At 44.0% G+C, this 11,308-nt stretch overlaps 1 protein-coding gene across 2 annotated transcripts in view; it reads right to left on the reverse strand.

Annotated features, from left to right (window-relative positions):
- The window catches only part of colgalt2b (collagen beta(1-O)galactosyltransferase 2b), a 55,190-nt gene extending 44,617 nt beyond the window's left edge, over nucleotides 1-10,573 (reverse strand). For both annotated transcript variants that reach the window (XM_052457342.1, XM_035780644.2), the window contains exon 1: nucleotides 10,227-10,573. In XM_052457342.1, coding sequence (XP_052313302.1) covers nucleotides 10,227-10,465 — 239 coding nt within the window. In that variant the 5' untranslated portion in view covers nucleotides 10,466-10,573. The remainder of the gene's footprint in view (nucleotides 1-10,226) is intronic.
- Nucleotides 10,574-11,308: the final 735 nt, after the last annotated feature.

The raw sequence follows: 11,308 nt of genomic DNA on the forward strand, positions 1-11,308 counted from the left end.
TATCTAGGCTATATATGGACCGATTTAATCGAAAAAAAAGACCCAATCGTGATTATGGGACATCTAGGAGTGCCAACAAAGAAGATGGTCAAAGGTAATGAATGTTTTATATTTTATTTGTGCGGTTTGTGTAGCGACGACTATGCTAATTATTTTGTTTACGTCCCCTGCGGGTCTTTTGGGGTGTTACATGCTATCAGATAATAGCTTCTCGTGCTTTCGCCGAAAAGCATTTTAAAATCTGACTTGTTTCCTGGATTCACAACGAGTGTAGCTTTAATTCAATACCCTGCATGTGTATTTTAATGAGTTTTAACTAATACTATTAGCATTTAGCGTAGCGCATCCAGAGCTCTAGATGGGACGCCTGCGTGCCAGGTAGGAGCAAGAGGTTAATGTGCAGAAAGCCCAGGCTTTTACGAGAGCAGAAATCAATGAAGCAGATATCAGAGCACATGTCTGAATTGGGGCTAGCAACAGTAGGTGGGCCAGGGTGTACATGCACATTTCCAGATATCATCAACAGTAATACAATCAAGGCACGGCAGAGGACAGGAAGAGCTCTACAGTGCTGATTTATGACATCTGAATGTGCATCAGATGGCAACAAGATCATATTGTACAGCAATTTCCTCAGGTAACATGAATACAAAGCGAGAGGTGATTAGAATAGGATGGGGAGGCCAAAAGTCTGTGTAACCACTAGAGAGCCAGTGTCCCGAGTGTGGGAATGAACATAGTCTGTCCCGCAGTTGGGTAAAGAAAGTTTGGAGTCAACAAAGTGTGCAGGAGTTATGAGGCAAAAAGCAAAATAGAAAAATGCACAATAGAAAATATATATATAACGTCTTTGGGCTAGCCATCGTTTGTTCAGAATAACTCGCCTCAACAGTGTGTGTGTGCTGGAGGTGAGCGAAACCTCAGGAGTGTGATGGGGGTACCTGTACCAGAGGGGGAGACAGGCCAGGGCAGATGGTGAACAGATTGCCAGATGGAATCCAAGCAGAAGTGCAGCAGGCAATGGGACGAGGTCTCACACCCACTTGGGAGATGCTTTTATTTCTGGAGGAAGATTTCTTGTAGAAAATGCCAGTGAATGGTCTTTGAACAGCGGGAGGGGGCTTCAAAGGGAGGACGCTTCAAAGACTCCGGCCACTTGCTGGGCCCAAAGGCCTCGACACCCTTTACTTCACACCTAAGTGCTAATTGAGCATTACCTCAGCACTCAGTCTCTATAAAGTAAAATATATCATTGTAATGTACTTTTTTCATTTTTTTCATTTTTCTTTTTTCTTCTTGGCTGGCAAAATAGCATCAGACCAATCGCTACTCACTCAGTTCCAGGTTGGATGGTGTCCTCAGGTCTCTACTGTTTGTTTGCTAGAGCAACCTCCATATAGCTTGGGAAAAGGAATCCTTGGTAGCAGTAATCTCTGGTTAATTTTGGTTCAAAATGAGGTTGTAGGTTTGGAGTTTTGATCTGGAGCGAAGGCCATGCTGTGGAGGGTAGCATCCTGCATATGTACCTACCGAAAAATCCAAGTTTATCTAACTCCAAATCTATCCTTTTGTATAAATGTTGAAAAATGTGAGAGCTCACATGTAGCTGTGTCTCTCTCTCTCTCTGACATCTGTGCTAACAACACTATAATACCTAAGGCCTAAGGGCACACATGGTTTGGATGGTACTCTCTTTCATCTGCATGTAGCATTAAAACATGATTTGTGGTTCAGATTTTTTCTTTGTGGTTCAGATTTCTTGGTGTGTGCATTTGACAGTGGGTTATGTCATATGATACTCTAACATGTGGATACGAGTATAGAAACCACAAGGAATTCTCTGTTATTAGGCTATTTCACATCAATACAGATCATTCTGGGAACCGGTCTTTTCATAGTCCTGACATGATCTATGTCGAAACACATCGACAAACCATCTCTCCCTCCAGTTCACCACCTGGTTAAGCACTTACAATAAACAGCCCACAGACCTAGCTCCAGACTACTGACTTACTCCTGAACGCTGCCCCAAAGATGAGCTCAGCCTTTCCCTCCAGTCACAACACGTAGTCATGACCTGGTGACCAATCACAGGGCTGAGTTACATTCTATCAACCAATCACTGGCCTGGGTCCAGGCCCGGGTCCAGTTGTTGGCCTGCAGCCAGCTCAATGTTGTCCTGGGGGCAGAGGAGGGAGGGGAGGGGGAGGGTACACTGTTTGAGCATGGATGGAATGTGAGTTCACTTTACTAACCTGCTCAGTGCCCCTGTGTAATTCTCAACACAAGCCTGCCAACCACCCTGCCTCCGCCCCCTGTCTACCTCTTTCCTAAAAACCATTCCCTGCATTCTTTCACAGCACAGTGTGAGTCTCTCACCTCTCTCTCAGTCCTCTCTGTCAGACAGACACGTCCATTTGCTTTTTAGACTACTGAAGCTTTCTGTGGAGAGTGTGTTATCCCATCTGTTCTGCGTCTCTATCATATACACAGACTGCCCTTCCTCCAGCCATGACCCAGTTGAAACTCTCATGTGACCCTACATACACACATGAACAGCGACAGTCTCCGTGTCGCAGAGGAAGGGCAGGGAGAACTGAAAGGTGAGCAGGGTACAAGCTCTACCCGTCAACCCCAACACAGTAATTAGCCACTAGCACTGGGTCTGTGGCCAGCACACATTTAATCACACAATCAGCTTTTATTTCACAAATCATAATTCTACCATTCTGTTGCTTTCACTGCCTCGCTTTATTTAGGTTGTATAACCACTGTTTTTGTTTATACAACATATATACTGTATATGTATTGTAGAGGGTGCCGACAGACATGACAGCTCTGCTTCTAGCTCTTAAGCAACTTTGCAGTATTTCATTTTTTTTTGTGTGCTATTTCTTACATTATTAGCCCAGAACGTTTTTTTGTGTTATTACATACAGCCGGAAATAACTTTCGGATATCAGAGCGGCGGTAACTCACCAGCATTACGACCAGGAAAACGACATTCCCAAATTGGATCCTTTGTTCGTACCCCCCAGTGCAATTGAACTTATCCCATTGGCTGCTCCAAGACGCCGACGGCGGAGAAGAGGTATTCAGAGTGGACTTCTAGTCCGACTCAGGAGGCGTGCACACCATCCACCTCTTCCGAGTATATTACTCGCCAATGTTCCGTCTATGGACAATAAAGTTGATGAGCTCAGGGTGAGGATCTCCTTCCAGAAAGACATCAGGGACTGTAACATACTCTGTTTCACAGAATCATGGCTCTCTCCGGATATACTGTCCCGTCCATACAGCCAGCTGGGTTCTCAGTACATCGCGCAGACAGGAATAAAGAAGTCTACGGGAAGAAGAAGGGTGGTGGTGTATGTTTCATGATTAACTACTCACGGTGTGATTGTGTTAACGTATAAAAACTCAAGTCCTTTTGTTCACCCGACGTAGAATACCTTACAATCAAATGCCGACCGTATTACCTCCCAAGAGAAATCTCTTCGGTCATAGTCACAGTCGTGTATATTCCCTCTCAAGCCGATACCACAACGGCCCTCAAGGAACTACACTGAACTTTATGCAAATTGAAAAACCACATATCCTGAGGCAGCATTTATTGTAGCTGGGGGTTTTAACAAAGCAAATTTGAGGAAAATGCTACCAAAGTTCTAACAACAATCTGTAAAAACACTTGACCACTGCTACTCCCCCTTCCGGGATAACTACAAGGCCATCCCCCGCACTCGCTTCGGCAAATCAGATCACAAATTTCTGCCTATAGAAAGGGAGGAGCAGTGAATTTGATCTGATTTGCTGAAGGGAGGGCGGGGGAGGGCCTTGTAGTTATCCCGGAAGGGGGAGTAGCAGTGGTCAAGTGTTTTTCCAGGGCGAGTACTACAGTCCATGTGTTAACAGGAAGTAAGACCAGTAAGGTCTATTCAGCGCTGGTCTGACCAATCGGAATCAATGCATCAAGATTGTTTTGATCATGCAGAATGGGATATGTTCTGGGTAGCCTCTGAAAACAACATTGACGTATACACGGACACGGTGACTGAGTTCATCAGGAAGTGTATAGAGGATGTTGCTCCCATGGTGACTATTAAAACCTATCCAAACCAGAAACCATGTATAGATGGCAGCATTCGTGCAAAACTGAAAGTGCGAACCATCGCATTTAACTATGGCAAGGTGACTGGAAATATGGTTGAATACAAAAAGTGTAGTTATTCCCTCCATTAGGCAATCAACAGGCAAAACGTCAGTACAGAGACAAAGTGGAGTCAGAAATCAACAGCACAGACACGAGACATATGTGGCACGGTCTACAGATAATTGCGGATTACAAAGGGAAAACCAGCCATGACGTGGACACCGACATCTTGCTCACAGATAAGTTAAACACCTTCTTCGCCCGCTTTGAGGATAACACATTGCCACCAACGCGGCCCACTCCCAAGGACTGTGGGCTCTCATTCTCTGTGGCCGACGTGAGTAAGACATTTAAGTGTGTTAACCCTCGCAAGGCTGCCAGCCCAGACGGCATCCCTAGCCTCATCCTCAGAGCATGCGCAGACCAGCTGTCTGGAACTAAATGACTATCGCCCTGTAGCACTCATGTCTGTCATCATGAAGTGCTTTGAGAGGCTAGTTAAGGATCATATCACCTCTACCGTACCTGACACCCTAGACCCACTTCAATTTGCTTACCGCCCCAATAGATCCACAGACAATGCAATCGTCATCGCATTGCACACTGCCCTATCCCATCTGGACAAGAGGAATACCTATGTAAGAATGCTGTTCATTGACTATAGCTCAGCCTTCAACACCATAGTACCCTCCAAGCTCATAATTAAGCTTGGCGCCCTGGGTCTGAACCCCACCCTGTGCAATTGGGTCCTAAACTTCCTGACGGGCCGCCCCCAGGTGGTGAAGGTAGGAAACAACACCTCCACTTCGCTGATCCTCAACACAGGGGCCCCACAAGGGTGCATGCTCAGCCCGCTCCTGTACTCCCTGTTCACCCATGACTGTGGAAACGCACACCTCCAACTCAATCATCAAGTTTGCAGAGTAGTGGGCCTGATTACCAACAATGAAGAGACAGCCTACAGGGAGGAGGTGAGGGCCCTGGCGGAGTGGTGCCGGGAAAATAACCTCTTCAAAACGAAGGAGCTGATCGTGGATTCTCAAACTTTAAAAAAACTCTTCTTCATGGTACAGTGATTATCAACACTGAACATCTAGGCTGCTCAACGACCCAATAAATGTCTCTTTGCCAAAAACTTCTCATTGGCAGTTAGTATTGAGAGCATGCAGAGATATACTGAGACCTTTACAGTCATTGGTTCAGATTCAGGAGAACAATACAGACAGACAGTAGAATGCAGCAGCAACAGGCACATCCTATAGGTCAGGGGCCGGGCAGGGGTCGGTAACAGACGGCCCGCGGGCCAAAAACGTAATTCAGCTAAAAATAAGTTGAATTTAGGAAATCTGTTCCTAAATATTAAAACACCAGGGCAGATATTTGTGTGTGTGTGTGTGTGCGTGTGTGCGTGCGTTGGGAAGTGTTCTCAATGAGAAACAGACAGACATAAAGCTGCAAACAAAAGCAAGCCTTGAAAGGATGAGTGGAAAACAAAAGACAAAAGCATCCAACTGGTGATGACTTCAATTCTGGGAGAAACAGAGAAAACGCATTAAACTATCAAGTCCCTCTTAAAAGTTTCCATGTGCAACAAAATAGGTATGTGATGGGCATTCTCCACATGCTTGTGCACTGACTTTCTTTGTCCCTGTAGACTAGTCATCCAGACCGTTCGTCTCTCCACAGCACTTTACGCATCACTTCCTCAGTGCGTTGAGCACCCACCTTTTGTGCCGCTGTCCGAGCCACTCAGTGTCTACTCTCTCCCCATCTCCAATCACTGGATTAAGTTGTACATCAAAATATCTTGCATTCTTGCTTGGAACGTGCTAGATAAAACTATTTATTTATTGAATACCTCAGTAGTCTATTTATTATACTTCTTAATAAGGCACAATTAATGACTTTACAAGAGAATTACTCATGGGCTGGTGCCATCAACTGTTAAGGTTAGTGGCACCTGTGACACTAAGGGAAAATGTTAGTCTGGAGCCCTGCAATAGTAGTTAACACTTAAGGCGTCCACATGCTTCTCATCTGAAACAGTCCGGAACAGTTTGTGCATATATTATGATGTCATTTTGTGAGGTTGTTTTGCGCAATTAAGATCTCCTCTGCAAAAATGTCTAAATTATTGACAGATTTCTTGAGTTATCTTACACTGAACAAAAATATAAACGCAACATGCAACAGTTTCAAAGATGTTCCTGAGTTACAGTTCACGTAAGGAAATCTGTCAATGAAATAAAATCATTAGGCCCTAATCTATGGATTTCACATGACTGTTGGTCACAGATACTGTACCTTAAAAAAGGTAAGAGTGTGGATCAGTAAACCAGTCAGTATCTGCTGTGATCAGCACGTGCATCATGCAGCGTGACACATCTCCTTCGCATAGAGTTGATCAAGCTGGTGATTGTGGCCTGTGGAATGTTGTCCCACTCCTCTTAAATGGCTGTGCGAACTTGCTTGATATTGGTGGGAACTGGAACACGTTGTCGTACTCGTCAATCCAGAGAATCACAAACATGCTCAATGGGTGACATGTCTGGTCAGTATGCAGGCCATGGAAGAACTGGGACATTTTCAGCTTCCAGGAATTCTATACAGATCCTTGGGACATGGGACCATGCACTATCATGCTGAAACAGAAGGTGATGGCAGCGGATGAATGGCACAACAATGGGCCTCAGGATCTCATCATGTGATCTCTGTACATTCAAATTGCCATCTCTAAAATGCAATTGTGTTCATTGTCCTTAGCTTATGCCTGCCCATACCATAACCCCAACGCCATCATGGGGCACTCTGTTCACAACATTGACATCAGCAAATCACTCGACCACATGACATCATACTCGACACCATACACACTGTCTGCCATCTGCCCAGTACAGTTGAAACCGGGATTCATCCGTGAAGAACAGACTTCTCTAGCATGCCAGTGGCCATTGAAGGTGAGCATTTGTACACTGAAGTTGGTTACGACGCCGAACTGCAGACAGGTCAAGATCCTGGTGAGGACGACGAGCACGCAGATGAGCTTCCCTGAGACGGTTTCTGACAGTTTGTGATGAAATTCTTTGGTTGTGCGAACCCAGTTTCATCAGCTTTCTGGGTGGTGGTCTCAGACGATTCAACAGGTGAAAAAGACAGATGTGGAGCTCCTGGGCTGGTGTGTTTACAGATGATCTGTGGTTGTGAGGCCGGTTGGACGTACTGCTAAATTCTTTAAAGCAAAGTTGGAGGCGGTTTATGGTAGAGAAATGAACATTCAATTCTCTGGAAAAAGCTTTGGTGGACATTCCTGCAGTCAGCATTCCAGTTGTACGCTCCCTCAAAACTTGAAACATCTGTGGCGTTGTGTTGAGTTAAGTCAAAACTGTAACTCGGCCACTCAAGCAACTTCAGCGTAGATTTGGCCTTGTGTTTTAGGTTATTGTCTTGCTGAAAGGTCAAATAATTTCCCTGTGTCTGGTGGAAAGCAGACTGAACCAGTTTTTCCTCATGGATTTTGCCTATGCTTAGCTCCATTCCGTTTATTTTTTATCCTGAAAAACTCCCCAGTACTTAACAATTACAAGAATACCCTAACATGATGCAGCCACTACTATGTTTAAAAATATGGAGAGTGGTACTCAGTAATGTGTTGTATTGGATTTGCCCCAAACATAACACTTTGTATTGAGAACAAAAAGTGAATTGCTTTGCCACATTTGTTTTGCAGTATTACTTTAGTGCCTTATTGCAAAACAGTGTTTTGTCAAGTGTTTTGGAATATTTGTATTCTGTACAGGCTTCCTTATTTTCACTTTTTCAATTAGGTTAGTATTGTGGAGTAACTACAATATTGTTGATCCATCCTCAGTTTTCTCCTATCACAGCCATTAAACTCTGTAACTGTTTTAATGACACCATTGGCCTCATTGTAAAATCCCTGAGCGGTTTCATCCTCTCCTGCAGCTGAGTTAGGAAGGATGCCTGTATCTTTGTAGTGACTGGGTGTATTGATACAGCATCCAAAGTGTAATTAATAACTTCAGCATGCGCAAAGGGATATATTGAATGTATTTTTAAAAATTGTATTTTTACCCATCTACCAATAGGTGCCCTTCTTTGTGAGGCATTAGAAAACCTCCCTGGTCTTTGTGGTTGAATCTGTGCTTGAAATTCACTGAGGGACCTTATAGATAATTGTATGTGTGTGGTAGAGAGATGGGTCATTCAAAAATCATGTTGAACACTATTATTGCACACAGAGTGATGCAACTTATTATGTGACTTGTGAAGCACATTTTTACTCCTGAACTTATTTAGGATTGCCATAACAAAGGGGTTGAATACTTATTGACTCCACACATTTCAGCTTTTCATTTTTAATTAATTTACCAACATATCAAAAAACATTATTCCATTTTGACCTTATGGGGTTCTGTGTGTAGGCCAGTGACAAAAAAAGCGAGATTTAAACCATTTTAAATTCAGGCTGTAGCACAACAAAATGTGGAAACAGTTAAGGGGCTTGAATACTTTCTGAGGGCACTGTAGCCCAAAGGCGTCTGCATGCTTCCCACCCGAAACAGTTGGGAAGAGTTTGTGAATATATTATGACGACATTTTGTGACATTTTTGTTCGTTTTGGACTTCGGTAAGGTTGTTTTTGGTTGTTGGGGCACATTACATTTTTTTCTTGAGGCAAGCCGAAGTCGGTAGCTTTAGTCTACACCCATTCGTCGGTGATTGGTCAACAATATAGATTCTTCAGTAAAGTCTGTTGTCCTTCAATGAGAGACATTTCTTTATTTCGAAACAGTGCCCCGAACATCTTAGTTAGATGTAAAATAAGATCTCCTCTGCAAAAAACATCTAAATTAATGACAGATTTATTGAGTTGTCTTAGATTAATTATGATTATTTAGAGGAAGTGTATACTGGCTACAGCGTCTCAAAATGGACAAACAGTACTATTGCCGCTTTTGTTCCTCGTTTTTCAATCGAATGTCTTTTAACGGAGTATACGAACATATTCGTTTGGTTCACTTAGCCGACTTTGGCTAGCCGCCAGCAGAACTGAAGCATGATGACACCTTAAGACAGCTTGGCTTTTATAATGTTTAAGGCTTAAGCAGAGAGGCAGACAGAGAACAATAAGATGCACAGTGACAGCAGAGAAATTGCCGAAACAAATAAACCAGCACAATAGGTGTGGATAAAATGTCAGAACCTAATTGTTATCCAAGTCCACCCCCTGTGTAACTGCCTATGGAAAATTGATGATGGAGACTTTTGGCGATATGGGCCCCCATCCCCCCACACCTGGCTGCTGTTTTAAGCCCCCTGATTTCTGCAAGGTGTGCATAATAATAATAATAAAAACACCGTCAACAACATGCTCTGCCCATTCATCTACTCATAACATGCAATTAGGAACACAGCAGACACGCGTGGAGAGGGCATTGTAAAACGCAGCAACAAGTCTCGTTCACGCTGACAGCAGCGTCTCTGTTCTTTACGTGGGCAGGACAGGAGGTTCTCATTATAATACCGACACCATACCGATAACAATAAGCTCTATGTTACTTTTATGTGTGTACTTTTTTCCCATAGTAAAGTGCAAAGCAAGAATTGTCGCGGGCGTGCCCCAACAGGCGGCCCTCCACCCGTGGGTGGTTTAATTTGCCTCCAAGTTTTCTGAGCAAATCTTGTTTAAAACACACACACACACACACATAGTATTTCATGTCAAGTAATATATATATATATATTACTGGACATGAAATACTGTTTAAAAAAAATCCACCAGGAAATCATCTCCAATTGATTTTCGTATTGGAAGGCCTATTCCCACGCATAATAGAGAGGCGTGCTCGTATACAAATGTAAGCAAGGTTTGAAATTATTATGTTTTTGTGAAATAGTTGCAGTCTGGAAATTATTTGTAATTATGTTCCGACCCCCGACCATCCGCTCCAGAAAAATGGTCCCGCGGATGAATTTAGTTGATGATCCCTGCTGTTGGCTATTGGAGACCATTTGACCGGAATAAAGTTGTTAAAAAGTTAGTTGCGTTTCTCACCAGATAGCTATCCGCTCCTTCGGATAGTCTAGCCTGTCGATGCAGCCCAGGTAGTGCGGCAGGCTGTGCGCTGCGTTGCGAGCCAGAATGGCGATCATGACTTTTGGCATCAGCAGTGACGATTCGGGTCGGACCGAGTCCTGCACCAGAGTCACCAAATCCGACATGCCACCCGGCATGAGGGCGACAAGCAGCGCGCAGAGCAGTCCGACTCCCACGGCTCCAACCGCCGGCATCATTCCCAGATAACACCGTTATCCCAACCTGAACTCTGCCGCGACTGAATATAAGAGTGAGCGATTGTGGGAGGGAGCGAAGAAGGTAGGAAGGGAAGGGGATGGAGTGTGTGGACGAGGGAGAGCACAGGAGTTTGGTGGCACCTTAATTAGGGAGGACAGGCTCGTGGTAATGGCTGGAGCGGAATCAGTGGAATGGTTTCAAATACATCAAACACAAGGTTTCCAAGTGTTTAATGCCATTCCATTTGCGCCATTACAGCCATTATTATGAGCTGTCCTCGCATCAGCAGCCTCCACTGGAGAGAGGGGTAACATCTCTTGTCTACCTCCTCCCCGCTGGCGGCTCCCCAAAACGTTCATATACCTCTCCTACAGCTTTCCCTCTCTCTCTTGGAGACTAGGCTACAGAGGCAGGACAGGGGCTGATAAAACATCATGGGGAATCTAACAGGTGTAACAGCACAGATAGAAGAGGTGGCTCCAAACATGGCCAATAACATTATTTTAGTAGGTAAATAATACATTTTCTTACTCAAATCCAGCAGCTTGAAGCTTCCTGTTCTATAAAACCGATAGCCTAGACACAATAGGCAATTATCATTCAATAATGTTGGGTGAAAGAAGAACGGAAATTGTACCTGAAGTGCAAAAGAGGGTTGGTTGTACATTTCGCAATATTGTGTTTGTCAGTTCAATTCTATGTATGCAAAATGCATAAACTGTATGCTGTTCTGATGGAAATATGTGTATAAATGTGTAACTACTCTTATTGTGTGGTTGCAATGTCAGATCATTGTAACAACATGTGGTTTGACTGCTTGTGCATGGCTGTCGCCGTGATAA

Source organism: Oncorhynchus keta, chromosome 1, assembly GCF_023373465.1.
Source record: "Oncorhynchus keta strain PuntledgeMale-10-30-2019 chromosome 1, Oket_V2, whole genome shotgun sequence".
Lineage (NCBI taxonomy): Eukaryota > Metazoa > Chordata > Actinopteri > Salmoniformes > Salmonidae > Oncorhynchus > Oncorhynchus keta.